The sequence below is a fragment of the Perca flavescens genome, chromosome 2 (assembly GCF_004354835.1).
Source record: "Perca flavescens isolate YP-PL-M2 chromosome 2, PFLA_1.0, whole genome shotgun sequence".
Taxonomy (NCBI): domain Eukaryota; kingdom Metazoa; phylum Chordata; class Actinopteri; order Perciformes; family Percidae; genus Perca; species Perca flavescens.
The window spans coordinates 11,084,243-11,102,919 of record NC_041332.1 but is presented as its reverse complement, the minus strand read 5'-3'; the positions used below and the strand labels follow the sequence as shown (position 1 = coordinate 11,102,919).

General features: G+C 40.7%; 2 protein-coding genes across 2 annotated transcripts; both read left to right on the top strand.

Annotated features, from left to right (window-relative positions):
* The first annotated feature begins 1,389 nt into the window (after positions 1 to 1,389).
* Positions 1,390 to 9,735, top strand: LOC114568362 (beta-1,3-galactosyltransferase 2-like). Its single transcript, XM_028597952.1, has 2 exons — positions 1,390 to 1,783; positions 8,422 to 9,735. The coding sequence occupies exon 2, from the start codon at positions 8,427 to 8,429 to the stop codon at positions 9,423 to 9,425; it is 999 nt and encodes a 332-aa protein (XP_028453753.1). The 5' UTR covers positions 1,390 to 1,783; positions 8,422 to 8,426; the 3' UTR covers positions 9,426 to 9,735.
* A 6,716-nt stretch (positions 9,736 to 16,451) lies between these two features.
* LOC114562158 (beta-1,3-galactosyltransferase 2-like) lies at positions 16,452 to 17,357 on the top strand (the record flags this gene model as incomplete). The annotated part of the gene is made up of 1 exon (XM_028588462.1): positions 16,452 to 17,357. A coding segment is annotated over one exon (906 nt), but the record flags the coding sequence as incomplete, so codon positions are not given.
* Positions 17,358 to 18,677: the final 1,320 nt, after the last annotated feature.

Sequence of the window (18,677 nt, the reverse complement as noted above, 5' to 3'; positions counted from 1 at the left end):
TAAGTAAGTTGTGAATAGCGAGTAGAGTAGGGTGACCAGATTTCCGGGAGCTGAAACCGGGACAATTTGCGTCTGACCGTAGTGCTTGTGCACGCGCACACGCTTTTTAACGTGAACATGTGCCAGCCGAGGTCAGACATAGACAGTAACTTCATTATTTTGATCATAGGCTCCTCATCTAATAATAAATGTTTGTTTTTTTTTTCGGTAAAATTAACAAAATTGCAGCAACAGCCTTTTTCAGTTCAGAATGAGATTTATGTTGAGACTTTTCTAAAAAAGATTTTTGAAGTGTTATTTATTCCAATAACACCAAAAGAATTAAAATGATTGAAAATGTTAAGCATTTAACACTTCATTTCCTGCATTCTGGTGAGTTTTTATGCACCTATTTCTACCTTTTTCTGAATCAATGTATGCTGCAAATATCGTTATGTAAAGAGAAAAATAGATTACAATCCAAATATAAAAACATAATGGAATATATTGAAGGCTAACAGGCATTATGTATTGCTTTCAAATATGTATTCTCCTTTGGATGGACTTTTCTAATTATAGCTGAGTCAGCACACATGTAGCCTATGCATCATTTACTCCTCCCTCCTGTTTTGCTCTTTTGTTGTTAATGTAGGCCTATTAATAAACCCCTGGACTGTAATATTTCAGATGTGTTTGAGCAATGTCCAAAACTTTGTGCACTATCAAAATACAGTATATCTGTGTTCTCTGTGATTTGGAGTAGTCGTGATTTTGAGAAAAATAAAGTTATAATAGGCTATTACAAGAATAAAGTCACTATTTCAGAAATCCACCTGCACCATAGTCTGGTTTCACGTGATTGCTGTAGCTCTCAGACCTTCTGACAGACACAGAGCCCTGTTTGGGTGTCTGAATGAGACAAAGAGTTTAGCTAGGGAAGTGGCCGTACGCTGCTCTACATCGTAGGTGGAAAACCGAATCTACTGCAGAAATACACGGAGCACAAACGCAACACATCTACCGCAGCATGTCGGCTAAGAGATGCACAGGTCTTCTTCAGAGCTCCTTGTGGTTGAGTCTGAACAATAGACTGTAAACATCACGTCACAGGAACTTCAAACTAAATCATTAGTATTGCGCTCCTTAACTTTGTGTTGATGGCATCAATGTATTACACTGATTTGGCTAGGATTCCTCCGAAAACTTCACCCGGCTTTCACAGCTTTTCCTCCACGTAGAGACGGTTGCTAGGTGATAGCAACAAACACAACATGGTCGGACCCTGCATGTAGCTGCCCGTTCTATTCGCCTCGGGAAAATAATCTGGAAAAAGTTACATTTGGGACTACACTCAAAACATTCGGGGCTCAAGCCCCAGCAAAATCGTCTGACGCCGCTCCTCCTAAAACCAGGACATTTTAGCGTCCCGACAGGCTTTGGTCGGGACTCGGGACATTAACTTCAAAATCGGGACTGTCCCGGTCAAACCGGGACGTATGGCCACCCTAGAGTAGAGACTAATGGATGGCAGCAATACGCCATAGATGCGTCTAGCCCTTGTATATATGTCAATGGTCTAGCCTGCCGGAAACAAGAAGAAGAAGTTGGCCACGGCAGGTAGGGGAACGCGGAAGTGAGGAGCAGGTGATTAATGTGGGCGGTGTTCAGGCTCAGGTGATTGGAGCTGGATCGCTGGATTCTTCCAGGATCATACCAGCGTTAATATGATCACTGGTCTACCGGGACGTTTAGTCTACTACAGAAGAGACAAGACAACAGAAATAGGGACGCGAAAAAGTAAATGGTAAGTTACGGTGACCGGAACACAATGTGTGCGAAACTACATCCATGACTTCAGCACGTTATTCTCTCCCCTCCCTCCCACCCACCCCCGGTCTGTGATTTGGTAGCGCAACACTTAGCCTAAAGTATTAACTTTATCTCAGTCATCAAGCGGATGATTAAAGTTCCCAACTGTTCCTCAGACTCCTCTCCGCTCCACTTATCCGTTAGCTCGTGTCTTGGGGGCGGTTTGTCCAAATTAGCATGTGGTTAAAAATGGTGGTTTCGCCCTGGACCCATTTCTCGCCCAGAAAAAGTTCAGCGTCCAATACTCAAATCTTCTGCATTCTGATGAATTGTTATGCATTAATTTGGAGGAAATGTAGGCCTATTCATTTATGTAAAGGAACAAAGTAAAATCAGGCGCCTGTTGGTGACAAACGTAAAAATAGCCTATATGGAATTTAACGCAGGAAGGCTCTTTTGCATTATGCATTGCTTTATTCTCCAGTAGATCCCCTTTTCTCATTTAATGTTCTCTCTGCTGAGTCAACACGCATGTAGGCATGACCACTCTTCCATCTGTTCATCCTTTTTTGTGTCTTGTTTTAGGAGAGGGAGGAAAAATCGATACAGCATAGTATCGCAATATTTTCTGTGGCAATACTGTATCGATGCATAGACGCTCAGTATCAATCTATTATTATATGTGTGTTGGCTAGTTTGTCTGCTTGATAATCCCATTTTGCAGCAATAAAATTGAAGTGAGACGAACAAAAAAATGTATCTTTTTAGATAAAACAGATGTTGACAGTTTGCTTTTGGGGACATAATTTGAAATTGGGAAAAATTTGAAGTTGTGAAAAAGATAATAAATTGAGATATATCGCAGAATATTGCTACATGTTTAAAATTGCAATAGTGTCGTATTGTGACACAAGTATCGTGATGATATCGTATCGTGAGACCTCTGGTGATTCCCACCCCTGTCTTGTTTGGGAAGTGACCTCAAACTATTCATGTTAATGATGCATTAATTCATTTTGATTCATTCATAAATCCCTGATCCTTATTGGTCATGTGTTTCTACAAGATTTCTGCTAATGTTTAAAAAAGTCTGCACATTTAAAAGTATAACTTTTCCCATCAGTGTTCTCTGCCGTTTTGGAGAAGTTGTAATATTTTGAGCAAAAACAAATCATCATTTAATGACAATAAATAAAAAATATTTCAAGAAGAAAAACCACTAGCCCTGTAGTCTGCTGTGCATTATGCTATTGTTATGCTGATATGGATTATCACCTTCAGACCATCTGAAAAACTGAACGCTTCTGATCGGGCATAAATCTCACCATTGTGTGGCTTATTGTCTACGCAAATGTTCATTCAATCATTCATTCAACCTTTATTTATACTTGAGGGGTCATTGAGGGGTGGCCCTCATTTACAATGAAATAGAGTCAAGAACAAAATAACACAGAAAAGAAGCGGCACCATCATAAGAAAAGTAGAAAGGGGGGCAGACGCATAGCTACCAGTCAGAGGAAAGAAGCCACATGCTGTCATCATTCTGTAGAGTAAGAGGACTGAGGCGGAGCCAACTACTTTATGACGAAAACAGGATGTAGTTTCCAAGTTCCGTGTTCACAGCTGGCGACAGTTAAATTTGTGCTGTCACATTCACTTGCAGATTGTTTTATTGCTGTCATTGATCAAATGTGTGTCGCATGGAAAAGTGCTGTGAGTATGAAAAGTGAAAGTAAAAAAAGTGAAAAGGAAAGCCAGTTACAAGACAGGGGTAATACTTCCTTAAAGTAAGCGATATGGCAACTTCTTATATCTTTGCTTCTGACAAAAGAAATGTGCATATTGTTGACATTGAAGTGTGATTCGTCATGCAATTGAAGTATAATATATAATATAAAGCTAAAATGTGTTAAGAATGGATTGACATAATGTTGTGCTCTACCAGGAGTAATATACACATGGGGGCAGACCCATACACATGGTAGTCATATCTGTGGTTGTGTATGGATGTAGCATCTCTAACCAATGCAAGTTTTATAGTCTATATTAAGTATATAGTCTACAGCTTAGATTACCATGAAACCCTGTTAAATCGTCAGTACAAACATTGCGTTAGAAAACATCTGGGGCCAGATGCATAAACGATGTGTATACTTACAAAAACCATGTACGTGCCTTTTCCCCACAAACTGGTAGCCTATTTATAAAGGAAATTGTGCGTTGAGAATGTGCGCACCTCATGCAGACTTCAGACCAGGCCTACACAGTTTTAGCTGAGATGGCTGTGGGTGATCTGATAAGGAGATTGAATATTAGAGATGGGTAACACTGTTTTTAGGATGTTTGTAAATGTCACCGATTGTGTTATTATTGTTGCAGGCTACACAATCTGTAAAATGTCAATCAAAGGCGCATTTTTAAAGAAACTGACTGATGAATTTCATTCCGGTTTACTTAGAGTTGATGATAATCGTTTGATTTTATCCTTAATTGTGAAGCATTTTGTTAACCGTTTCAACATGAGCGCTATATGATGAACACGGCGACTTATTGGGACTTTAGCTTATTCACCGTATCCCCCAGACTTAGATAAGTCTATACATACCCTTCTCATCTCCGTGCGTGTCGTAACTCTGTCTGACGCACCCACCGCTAGCCTAGTTTAGCACAGATCCTGGAGGTAACCGGCTCCAACTAGCCTTCTGCTCCCAATAAGTGACAAAATAACGGCACCATTTTTCTATGTACATGTTGTGATTTATTTATTTTTTTATAGTCCCAGCGTGTACAAATAACAAGGTCACATGAGACACAGCCATCTTCTAACCGTATACATACTGGGAACTATATTCTCAGAAGGCGAAGCACTGCAACTTCTGCTACTTGGGCGGAGTGATTTTACTCACAGCACCTGAGAATCCCCGTGGTGAGGAGCAGAGAGTAACAACGGTGCTTTTCAGGTGTTGCGCTGATCACTCCGCCCAAGTAGCAGTGCTTCAGACTCCGAATTAGCACACTGATTGCATAGTTTTTTAATGATTAGGGTACATTTTATTCTCCATAAGGGTAGGTAATTAAAAAAGTTAACTGGAGTAAAGTTATTGTTTAAATTTAACAAAGCTACAGATAGCATTGATCATGTAAAAGGCAAGGCAGCTTTATTTGTATAGCACATTTCAGCAACAGGGCAATTCAAAGTGCTTTACATAAATACAATTAAAAAAATTAAAAACAGATAAAATACAAGGCTAAAAGTTACAGTGCAGTATAATGAATTAAACATTAAAGGGCAGGTAAAAACAGTTAAAAATATGAAAGCAGATAAAATATGAGATTTTAGGCTGCTAGTATGGGACAATGTATAAGCCGTTGCTCTATACACGTAATCCACCCGCAATCCGTGCCGTTCCCAGAACGGGCCTGTCCCACCGGTCTTACTTTTTAATTATCTTTATATGCTCATATAGATTGTCATACAGTTTCAACAATGCAACTTCAGTATAAGAAATGAACAATTATTTAAAGAAAGGCAACATAAAAAAGAAAGGTAATCAGCCTTGATTTGAAATACAGTTGCGGCGGACCTGCAGTTTTCTGGGAGTATGTTCCAGATATGTGGAGCATGACACTGAACGCTGCTTCCCCCTGTTTAGTTCTGACTCTGGGGACAACAAGTAGACTTGTCCCAGGTGACCTGAGAGGTCTGGGTGGTTCATAGTTTACAAGCAGATCCAAAATGTATTTTGGCCTTAAACCGTTTAGGGATTTATAAACCAGCAGAAGTATTTTGAAATCAATTCTTTGAGGCACTGGAAGCCAGTGTAAAGACTTCAGAACTGGAGTGATGTGATCTACTTTCTTGGTCTTAGTGAGGATTCGATCAGCAGTATTCTGAATCAACTGTAGCTGTTGGATTGATTATATATTTATTTTTTTAGGTAGACCTGTAAAAACACCGTTACAGTAGTCAAGTCTACTGAAGATAAAAGCATAGATAAAAGTTTTTCCAAATCCTGCTGAGACATAAGTCCTTTAACCCTTGATATATTCTTAAAGTGATAATAGGCTAACTTTGTAATTGTCTTAATGTGGCTGTTGAAATTCAGGTCTGAGTCCATGACTACACCAAGATTTCTGGCTTGGTCTGTTGTTTTTAACATTGTCGTTTGAAGCTTAGCGCTAACTTTTAATCATTCCTCTTTTGCTCCAAAAACAACCACCTCAGTTTTTTCTTCACTTAAAGTGATGGTTCGTCATTTCACCCTAGGGTCTTTTGCACCATGACCTCGAGCCAAACACCCCCCCCCAGAAGCTTTTTTCACCTGGGTCGAACATTGGGAGAGTTAGCGTAGAGTAGCGTTATCAGCTGAATAGCTTATTAGCGCAGGGGCTAATGGACCCACGTTTGTATCTCGTAAATGACCCCACTAATAATGCCCGAAATGATACCAAACTTCTACACTAGTACAAATAGGTTATGTACTCATAAAACGATGGATTGGAAAGTTTGTAAGTACACCAGAAGTTTATGAACACTTGCCTGCTCTCTTCTGCTAGCTGCTGCTACATGCAGTTAGACGAGTGCTTAGGGCCGTCTACAAATTACTACACTGAAAAGAGATACAACAAAAATATTGATTAATTTAATGATTAAATAAGGTAATGTCTCCAAACTTATCTCAGTTATTACTTGTCTCCTGCTAGTTATACTACAGCACTTACTTAAAAAAAAAAAGTTAAATAAAAAAATATTTTTGTGCATCTCTTTTCGGTGTTGTAATTTGTAGACGGCCCTAAGCACTCGTCTTACTGCCGGCAGCAGCAACAACAGCAGAGAGCAGAAGAGAGCAGGCAAGTGTTCATAAACTTCTGGTGTACTTACAAACTTTCCAATCCATCGTTTTATGAGTACATAACCTATATGTACTACAGTAGACGTTATGTATCATTTCGGGCATTATTAATGGGGTCATTTATCAGATACAAATGTGGGTTCATTAGCTCCTGCGCTAAGCTATTCAGCTGATAACGCTACGCTACGCTAACTCTCCCAATGTTAGACCCAGGTGAAAAAAGCTTCTCGGGGGTAGAGGTCGACCGATATGGGTTTTCTCAGGCCGATGCCGATCCTTTGAAATCAGGGTCGGCCGATGGCCGATATATGCTGCCGATTATTTTGGGCCGATATTTGCTTGTTTTTAACCTCTATTTGAAAGATAAAATTTAACACTAATAAGTACTTAAGATACACAAAATTTTTCAACAAAAACATTTATTGAACACCAGTCTGCACTTGTATACTTACATTAAACATGTATAATGTAAAAACATATATTGTATAAATAAACAAAACTGGTAAGAAGAAAGAAAGAAAATAAACTTAACTTTGTCAAATAAACTTTTCAATGAAAAGATAAAGTTTAGTGCACTTAGCAGCATTTATCAAACATCTGAGAACAATAAAATAAATTAACCATTTTAACAATAGTAGTGCTGACACACCGTAGCAACCAGCAGCATTTCTTTATTTTGGTGTTGGCTGGGTGAAGCGCTGCCATAAGGGGGTGGTTTTCTTTTCAGCCATCAGACTTAATGACTAAAAAAGGGGGAAAATACAAGGTAAAGTTAGTATTTTTGTATAGTATCTTCTTCAAGTCATTTTATAGATAGGTATAGATATAAAATCTAACATTTGTTTTATAAATCAGCTAATAATTCAGTGCATTGTAAGTGATACAAGGCGAAAAACGTTTCTATCATCTTCCCAAAAACTGTCCTGAAACATGTATTTTTGTTTTGTTTTGTTTGTTGACAGACAAAGCCAAATGGACAAAACCTAATTATCGCAAAAGGGGGGAAAACAACTTTAGGCCATATGTTCAAAATTAAATGATTTAATAATAATGTAATAACTATAACTTATAACAATAATGTATTTCACTAGTAAATTGCTGTTGAACGACAAAAACAACCACCATGGCAAAAGGGTATTTTAATAACTTTGAATGCACCGCGACGCACCGTCTGTGTTGTTCTTCAGACAATTAGACAATGGCAGCTGCACACTGCTTAACATGCTGCTGTTGGATCATATACACTGAAATAAATCACACTTTACACCGTTTAGCTGTCAGCATTTTAATTGTGTTTAATCCATCTGCTAGCTAACGGTAGGCTAGCAGATGGATTACAAATTACAAACTTTCCAATCCATCGTTTTATGAGTACATAACCTATTTGTACTAGTGTAGAAGTTTGGTATCATTTCGGGCATTATTAGTGGGGTCATTTATGAGATACAAACGTGGGTCCATTAGCCCCTGCCCTAAGCTATTCAGCTGATAACGCTACTCTACACTAACTCTCCCAATGTTCGACCCAGGGGAAAAAAAGCTTCTGGGGGTGGGTGTTAGGCTCGAGGTCATGGTGCAAAGGACCCTAGGGTGAAATAACTCCGAACCATCACTTTAAGGGACACCATTTTCTTCTAGCTTTTTTTAACTGCATTTTTAAAACATTACATTTTTGTCTCAAATATGGTGGTTTGTTGAATTATGTGTTGCTGTTTTATCAGAATAATATTTGCTGAGAAAAGTTGTATCATGTCATAACATGGGTCTCTTTTCTGTGTAGGTTTAATGGAGAAGGGGAGGAGATGCTTAGAACGCACCTTTATCTACATCCTGGTAGCAGTGATAATCTTCTTCATCTTTCTCAACTGTAACCGGGAGTTGAACGTGAACAGGGCTAATCCAAGACCTCCATCAGCACCAGAGCCACAATGGGAGGATCCTGGGCCGTATCATGTGGCCTATCCACGAGACTACAAGTTTATCATGGATGACACGCGGACGTGCAAGAACACCACTCCTTTCCTGGTCCTGATGGTTCCGGTCGCGCCCGGTGACGTGGCAGCTCGGGACACCATCCGGAAGACGTGGGGAAATGAGAAACTGGTTCTGGGTCAGCTGATCGAGACTCTCTTCATACTGGGCCGACCGGGGGGAGCTGATGCTGAGCAGCAGCAGGAGAAGCTCAAACAGGAGAACCTGCAGCATCATGATCTGATCCAGAGTAACTTCCGGGACAGCTACCGCAATCTGACCATCAAGACAATGGTGATGCTGGAGTGGCTGGCTGTGCACTGTGCCGAGGCTTCCTATGTCATAAAGATTGACTCCGATATGTTACTGCATGTCCCGAATTTGGTTAAACTGTTGCTGGATCCCAAAACGGCCAAACAAAACTACATGACAGGTTTGGTGTGGTGGAACAGCCCGGTTTTGAGAAACCCCTTCAACAAGTTCTACATGCCAACAAACGTGATTGCTGAGCCACAGTACCCTCCATATCCTCTGGGCATGGCCTACGTCATGTCCCTGGACCTGCCTGCCAAGATCCTGGTAGCCGCTCCTCATATTAAACCGATCTTCATAGAAGATGCCTACCTGGGTATGTGCCTGAAATACCTGGGCCTCTCCCCCACCGACCCTCCTGAAAATAATATGTTCATTGTGAAACCCGCACATCCTCTGAGCAGCTGCAGCCTTTCAAAAGTGATCGCCATAACAACGACAAGCATCTCACAGATGACGTGTTACTGGGAGAGGAGCAGACTGCCAGAAGCTAAATGTTAAACTTTTGTCTTGTTTACCAACACTGAATCGGACAAATATTGTACAGAAATTAAAATTGTGCATATTTATTTTGTTTGCAGACATGGAAGCTCCTTGGTTGGACAGAAATTGTTTGTTTTTTTTTGTTCAAAAGACAAAACCGATTTTGACCAAATGCCTTCTTGTTATCAAATGTGCTTCACAGCCAGCTGGGCTTTTAGAATTTCCTGAGCTGTATCAGCTCTCACACAGTGAAGAACATCTGCTGTATTCTAAACTTAAAATAAACTGAGTTTGGTGGGTTATCTCCTGAAAAACTCCTAACCCTGGGGCTAAAAGTTGCCAAGTGTGAAAACCGGGTTAAGGGAATGTAAATATAAATGATATGCTATAGGACTGTTACATTAACTGGTAGAGACCCAAGTTTCTATGTTATCATTGAGGATGTAGTTCAAAGAAAAAAATTTAAATAAGAAGGCAGACTGGATGGAAAACTCTCCGCTCACTTTGCAACTCTATCCAACATACTGGGTGGGGTTAAGTAAACCGGTTAGGTGGGCTAAATGGGGCAAATGTGAGGAAGGAAGTGTAAGCTGTCTTAGCCAGATACCCCTTTCAGTCTTTTGTGTTTAAGGAGGGAGACCTGCAGCTCTCGGAACAGAATGTGTGGTCAGTCATACAGTTGGTTTGCCATGATTGGCCTTAAACCCAGTACATTCAGGTATATCTCTACAGGTATATAATATTATCCATATAGTGAGGGGCAGATAAAGCATTATGAAGCTTTGGTACTATCTCTAAATTTGTGTCGAAAAAAAGATTAAACCAATCTTCCTCGTCCTTTTTGAGTGTAGCATTTTAATGTGTTTGCTGTTTTATTCGTACTCTTAAATAAATTAAATAGTTCAAATCTAAATTAAACACAATAAGAAAAGCAATTATAGGGCACGGTTATGGTAGGCTACTTTATTACTGAGCACTGTGCAACAATCAACTCAATCAAATTAAATAAAACTAAAGGGAAAAAACAAAAGTAGCCAACAAAAAGATAGTAAATGTAGGCAGAGCCACAATAAATGGAGCGCTTGTAGGATTTATTATCATCCAGCCTTTAAAGTCTGTGGGCAGGGTTCACAAAACCTAGGTTACAGGCGATCATCTCTTCATTGAGCCATTCGTTAGCATCTGAGTAAATGTTTTTTTGGCACTGCAACGTTTTAACAGTCTACACGAAATAAGGACACAAAAAGGGGACTGTTGATACTTTTACTACACAGTGTAGGCTGACACACACTGAGCTACAGTCAGAGTTCCTGTTGTGGTGAGATTATGGACGCAGCTTTGGTATGGTTACTGTGGAATTTAACTCACCTGTCCCGCTTACAAAGAGAGGAGTTGGGGAAGAAATGAAAAGAAATGGTGGACACATTTTGAACCTTCTACACAGATGAGTCAAACCCGTGTAGCAGTGCTCAATAATATGGTACTGTACATGGGGCGCCGTCTCTACCAGTTGCACTAAGTCACAGTGGACTTTCTCACGAAAATGTGACTTTGTCAAGTACTAATCAGATAAATAGATTGGAAATGTAGAAGCAGCCACTTCACATGAACTAAAATACAAATACAATGAGGTTGGTAAAAGAAAAAGGAAAACAAAATAGGCCTAATTAAAGGCTAAATGCCCATAACCAAATAAACTTAACTACAATAAATACATAAATGACTAGAAAAGAGACTGGAGAACAATAACTACACTACTTCACAACAATAGACAGCATTGACTTGGAATGAGCTTGCTACTATACATGTCTCTGGGGGATAGCGTCAGTGTAGTGACGCTTCATTTACTGTAATGTAGCCTAGGCTACTGTAGCTTAGCTAACTCAATACACATTGTGAAGGTAGCGCCATCTCATGGTGAAACCCTGCAAGTGAGTGAATGGGTGTGTTTACAGTGTGTTTACCATGTAAACAGGAGGAGGGGGTTGACTGGAGATTGGGAGGCAACCGGATGGCTTCCGGCTTGGAGGGGAAAATGTAGATGACTCCATCTGCAGTGTGTAGAGAACGTTACTGAAAACTTTAATTTCATAGTAGGCCTAATGGATATGATTTGTAGCCTACATCAGCATAATAAAAAAAAGTATTGTATTCCCCAGTGAATGTGTGGTTATTGCTTTTACTTAGGTAAAATATCTGAGCAGACTACTTCTTTCAGCGCTGATGGTTGATGGATTGAGATGGCCAGGAAGTTGTAACAAGCGCAGGCAGGTGTATGTACGCCTTGCTGGCAGGTAGAGGAACAAGGAAGTGTGGGCTGGGTTTCTGTCGCAATAGTGTAGTGTATAGTGCATAGGTGTAGTGCCTGTGAGCCGGATCACTGGATTCTTCGAGGACCATTACATGTAGGTAATATGGTCACTGGTGTCCCAGGACTTTCTACTACAGAAGAGAAAAGACAACGAAGATCCGAGGTGCTTTGAATTAGGGACGCGGAAAAGTAAAAGGTAGGCTCCAGTCTAGGGTTGACCCCCCACCCCGTCCCGTCCCGTATAATACGGGATCGTCTACCGTAATGAAAAACGGGACGTTCCCGTATTATATTGCACGGGGGCCAGCTGATGAATTGTTATACCTCTGCCTTTTCTGCAAAAATGTATGGTGTAAATGTCTATTCATGTAAAGGAAAACACGTGGCAATTTAAAATATAAAGGCCTAAAATGCAGTCAGGGATTAAGGCATTCTATTGCTTTCAAGTAGGCCTATTTATTCTCCTAGAACAACTTTTCTCATAAACTTTTGATAAGCCAAATTCCATATTCCTCAATATCAAAAAAAGAGAAAAGATATAGCCTAATATATAAATATATGATATAAATATAGCCTATTTAAAAATGCTGTTTTGTTTTTTTTGTAACAGAATACTATCAAAATAGCCTATAGCCGTCATACCATCATGTCACTTAAAGGTGACGTCAGCGATTCTGGGGAAAGATTGTTGATATTTGAATAGAGCTGTAACAATTCCAAATTTGGCTGTACAATTAATAGTCTCAGAAATAATTGCGATTAACAATATAATTGTCTCTTTCAGTCAAATTTAAAAATATTTATGTTTTACCTATTATTATTTTGTGACTGTAATAACACAGGTACACAGCCTATGCAGTAAACCACGCCTCTTTATTATCGTAAAAAAAATGTCTCACTTCATCCTCCCTTGTAATTTTTGTTGCTATGGACCTGTATAGGGTCAAGTGCCAAAAACTAACAATTGAAATTATAAAAATACATAGTCCGACCATATAATTACATATAATTACAATTTGGCATATCTAAACGAAATCAACAATTAGGAGTCATACGCTTTAAGACCTTAGCTAATATTAGCAATTAATTGCGGTTAAACCAAGAAACCGTGATTATGTAAAAAATTGACAATTACACAATTATGTAATAATTACAGGCCCATATTTCAATTCAATTCAATTTTATTTATAGTATCAAATCAGTTATCTCAGGACACTTTACAGATAGAGTAGGTCTAGACCACACTCTATAATTTACAAAGACCCAACAATTCCAGTAATTCCCCCAAGAGCAAGCATTTAGTGCGACAGTGGTGAGGAAAAACTCCTTTTAAGAAGAAACCTCGGGTGGTGAAAAAAACTTCCATTTAGGAAGAAACCTCGGACAGACCCAGGCTCTTGGTGGGCGGGGGGGTGATGAACAATGGCAATAATAATCACAATAAAGATACTGGAACAATGACCAGAAATAGTAGTTGTAATAGTTCATGGCATAGCAGGGCACTGCAGGGCGTTACAGGACATAGCAGGGCACAGCAGAGTATAGCAGGGCGTAGCAGAGCATAGCAGGGCGTAGCAGGACATAGCAGGGCGTAGCAGGACATAGCAGGGCACAGCAGAGATAGCAGGGCATAGCAGGACGTAGCAGGGCGTAGCAGGACATAGCAGGGCGTAGCAGAACGTTACAGGACATAGCAGGACGTTACAGGACATAGCAGGGCACTGCAGGGCGTTACAGGACATAGCAGGGCACAGCAGAGTATAGCAGGGCGTAGCAGAGTATAGCAGGGCGTAGCAGAGCATAGCAGGGCGTAGCAGGACATAGCAGGGCGTAGCAGGACGTAGCAGGGCGTAGCAGGACATAGCAGGACATAGCAGGGTGTAGCAGGGCGTAGCAGGACATATCAGGGCACAGAAGAGTATAGCAGGGCGTAGCAGGACATAGCAGGACATAGCAGGGCGTAGCAGGACGTAGCAGGGCGTAGCAGGGCATAGCAGGGCATAGCAGGACATAGCAGGGCGTAGCAGGATGTAGCAGGGCGTAGCAGGACATAGCAGGGCACAGAAGAGTATAGCAGGGCGTAGCAGGACATAGCAGGACATAGCAGGGCGTAGCAGGACGTAGCAGGGCGTAGCAGGGCATAGCAGGGCATAGCAGGACATAGCAGGGCGTAGCAGGATGTAGCAGGGCACTGCAGAGCGTAGCAGGGTGTAACAGGGCATAGCAGGGCGTGGAGCAGGACCACCGGGACAGCTGCAACCCTGATTTAGGTGCCACCCTAGTCCAAGGAAACATGCTGGGCAAAAGAAACACATAAGGACTCCGGGGAATAAGCTCTCCAGAGCTAAGTTAGTAACAAACATTTCTGGGACAAGGAGATGGAAAGAGAGAAAACTTAACACCCAAACAAGTAAACATTTTTATACCATCATGGCAAGGTAATAACCTGCGATGTCGGCCTATTTACATTTCATTTTGGTGTAGCCAGCGGTGGAAAAAATATTCAGATCCTTTACTTAAGTTAAAGTACTAATACCACAGTGTAAAAAAAACTCTGTTACAAGTAAAAGTCCTGCATTGGAATTTTGTCACTTAAGTAAAAGTATGAGAGTATCATCAGGAAAATGTACTAAAAGTATTCAAAGTAAAAGTATTTTAGAAACTGGCCTCTGCATTATGAAAACATAATAAGCCATTAAGAACTATATTAAATGTGATCATTTCTGCATTGGTACTATTCTAAAAATACTTAAAACATGAACGTAAAACAAACAACAAGCCTATAATAAATAATTGTATTGCCACACCCAAAGGAACACTGTGGGTCAGACCTGTGGTGTGTGTCGATGCACTTGGCTGAAGCGTGTTGGTGACTGAAGAACCTGTTGTACTACTTCCCCCTAAGATTACATGATCAATGCTGTCTTTGCACTTTACTTTTGGTCAATGGCTGTTTCTCATGATTTGTGTTTCCATAACCCCCCAGCTCCAAGTAGCCTAATGGAAATTACAAAGCTAGAGAAAAAAAAAAAGATTTTAGATGATTGTGTGATTCTAACTGTGGCAACAGTTTGGGGGAGGCCCTTTCTAATTTAAAAAAAAAAAGAAAAAGAAAAACTACTGCACATATCGTGGCCTACTAAGAAGTAGATTTTCCAGTTTGGTGTGAGGGCTGACCTGACTTGATTGTCAGAAACCCCTTTCAGTCCGTTGTGATTAAGGAGGGTTCCTGCAGCTATCTCTATTGTCATCATAACAGAACATTTAAGCAGGGCTTTAAATTGACACCTGCCAAATGCCTGTAAAAACAACTTTGGCTGGTATAATATTGTAAAAGTTGCCGGTGATGAATGAAGCGAAGCGACAGTTAAAATAGGCCAGCTGCAGAAAGGATCTGACAATGCAGTGTTTACAGATTGGACTGTTTTCTGGCAAGAAGTTTGGGCGGTTTGGTGTGTGTTTGGCTTGGAAACGAAACGCGACTGTGCAAAACAAACCAGAGGAGCTGAAATAAAGTAGTGAAGTTAGTTGGAAATAAAAAAAGATATTTTTCAAGAGTAAAATAAATGTAAATGTTTATATTTGTTTTATATACAGTATCTGCCAACCATCAGAAACATGGATACTTAAATGTATTCAGCGGCACTCATCTGTTTCATTTTCCCAGGAAAAAAAATTGGCTAGCGGAAAATCTGATCGGCTGGTAAAAATGTACTAGCCATTTTGGCTGGTAATTACGAAAGTTAATTTAAAGCCCTGCTGGTGAGTTATACAATTGCTTTGCCATGATTGGCTTAGACCCAGCACACTCAGGCATATCTCTATATAATATTCTTTGAAGTTGGTTAACATTGAAGTCAATATGCCCTTCTAATGGTGCAAAAAGCCTATTACAGTTAAAGTATGTACCATAATTGACTGTTATTTAATTTAATCTGTTAGGGATCATTTGACAGTTCAAAAAGCCTGCATGTTATTATGAAATCATCATTAAGTTATACTTTATGTTCCAAACTGCTCCATTACATAAAAAATAATAAATGAATTTTTGCTGACATATGAATGTACCATATTAGTGTAGTGTTCTCTGGGGCGCCTGAGCTACGAGGCGTTAAATATTCTATCCATCTATCTAGGCCATCTGTAATGACAACATATGTACTTTATTTGACTCAAAGAAGGTTTAAGGCAGACAAAATTTAGCTGACACTAACTTTGTCATCAATTTGGCTAACCAAGTCCAGGAATAACACACTTGAATATGGTTTTAAATCAGGCTGCTATGGTCATTCATTACACTGGTGCTCCAGTAATTAACTTTCAAAGCATGTTGTTATTGGATTGTGTTACTATGGCCTGAGGGAGTTTGGCATTTAGATAATGCCTAATATTACATTTAAAATGTGTGTTGCTGTTTTATCAGAATTATATTTGAGTTTGAGTATTTGAGTGCTGATTGAAGTGCTGATATGTCATAATTTGAGTCTCTTTTCTGTGTAGTTTTAATGGCGAACGGGAGAAGACGCCTTAAGAGCATCTTTATCTGCATCCTGGTAGCAGTGTCACTCTTCTTTATCTATCTGAAATGTGACTGGACGTTGGTGGAAAAGTGGGTTATTCCAGCACCCCCATCATCATCGGCACTAGAATCAGCAGCATCAGCATCAGCATCAGCACCAGAATCAGCAGCATCAGCCTCAGCATCAGCATCAGCATCAGCATCAGCATCAGCATCAGCATCAGCATCAGCACCAGAATCAGCAGCATCAGCACCAGAGCCACAATGGGAGGATCCTGGGCCGTATCATGTGGCCTATCCACGAAACTACAAGTTTATCATGGATGACACGCCGGTGTGCAAGAACACCACTCCTTTCCTGGTCCTGATGGTTCCGGTCGCACCCGGTGACGTGGCAGCTCGGGACACCATCCGGAAGACGTGGGGAAATGAGAAACTGGTTCTGGGTCAGCTGATTGAGACTCTCTTCATACTGGGCCGACCGGGGGGAGCTGATGCTGAGCAGCAGCAGGAGAAACTCAAACAGGAGAACCTGCAGCATCATGATCTGATCCAGAGTAACTTCCTGGACAGCTACCGCAATCTGACCATCAAGACAATGGTGATGCTGGAGTGGCTGGCTGTGCACTGTGCCGAGGCTTCCTATGTCATAAAGATTGACTCCGATATGTTACTGCATGTCCCGAATTTGGTTAAACTGTTGCTGGATCCCAAAACGGCCAAACAAAACTACATGACAGGTTGTGTGTGGTGGAACAGCCCGGTTTTGAGAAACCCCTTCAACAAGTTCTACATGCCAACAAACGTGATTGCTGAGCCACAGTACCCTCCATATCCTCTGGGCATGGCCTACGTCATGTCCCTGGACCTGCCTGCCAAGATACTGGGAGTTGCTCCTAAGATTAAACCGATCTTCATAGAAGATGCCTACCTGGGTATGTGCCTAAAACTTCTGGGCATTTCCCCCACCAACCCTCCTGAAAATACTATGTTCATTGTCGACCCTACGCATCCTCTGAGCAGCTGCAGCCTTTCAAAAGTGATCGCTGTGACAACGACAAGCATCTCACAGATGACGAGTTACTGGGAGAGGAGCAGACTGCCAGAAGCTAAATGTTGAACTTCATGAGGTTTACCAAGACTGATTTTAGAAGAATTCTTTACTGAATCTGACAAATATTTTACAGAAATTACAATAGAGCATACTTATTTTGAGTTGCTCTTTGTTGAGTTTGCTGACAACATGCAAGCACTTTGCTCCTTGGTTGGACAGAAAATGTCTTTTTGGGCCTCATTACAGAAATCTCCTACAGTAAGTCTAAAATCTCGTCTCAGTTTAGGATGACATTTGGGATTTTTGGTATTACAGAAACATTCTGCATTCAGGAACGAAACCCATAATATCTTAGGATAGGAATTTAGCTATTAGAGGCATATATAGCATATATATATGCAAAATAACTGCCAAAGTTTATTTATATAGCACCTTTCACAGACACCAGTGTTGGGACCAAGAGATAGGGAATTAAACATTATCTCTTAAACAGAGATCTCAACCATGTGGCCTCAGAGCTTCAAGCCTCTGAGATGTGTTTTTCCTGAACAAAGGAATCTGGGCCTACACGGGAATTCCAAACCGTGAACACCCTCTGGAACAAAGGAAAGCACATAGGGCAACATGGGGTCCCAGCCTATAAAGCCTTCCGACTCACCTCCCTGCCCCATCTTACCCCAGTGGCTTCGGCTGCTAAAAGGTTTGCAAGCAAACGTTTGTGCTAAATAGCTCTATTTCCGGACAAAGTGGACTATTGGATCCTGTAAAACACGCACCTCATGTTTTCAAAACTGCAGAAGAGAAAACGTTGCTCTACTAGAAAATTGACAACATTGGACACCGCTTTTCTTTTTCTCTCATCGAAGAAATCTGAAAATCTATAGCTATATCCATTATTACAGCTACAGGACTTCGGGGGAGAACAGTCATGTGAGCGGGCGGGCGCAGTCCCGTGGGTCTGCTCGCGTCCATTATGCGCCTTCATCGTAACTAGTTTAATAACTCTTGATTCGGCTACTAGTGAATGTTAAAAATGTTAAAAACGTGACGTTTTAAACAAGGACCCTTTAAGTGTTCGGGCTGGTCAGTTGATGTACCCCCAAAAAAATGATTTGCTGAAATATAGAAGTTTCTTTCGCCATGCAAAGTCTATGTGAAAAGTCTTGGCTTGGCCACAACCAGCTCCACGATCCGCCATCTTGGATCTCACGGTCCGCCTCTTGATATTGTGTGGCTTAGCTAACCAACATGCACGCACACACACACACACACACACACACACACACAGAGATATGCCTGCTACATGTCTGTTTGTTTTGAAGTTAAATCAATTCTACTATACTTTAAAGAGCAGTTGTTTGTGATTATTTGTTGTAAATAGCTGGT

Bases quoted from the DNA above. Each gene is read 5' to 3' on its own strand.
- LOC114568362 (XM_028597952.1), top strand. From the start codon at position 8,427: ATGGAGAAGGGGAGGAGATGCTTAGAACGCACCTTTATCTACATCCTG.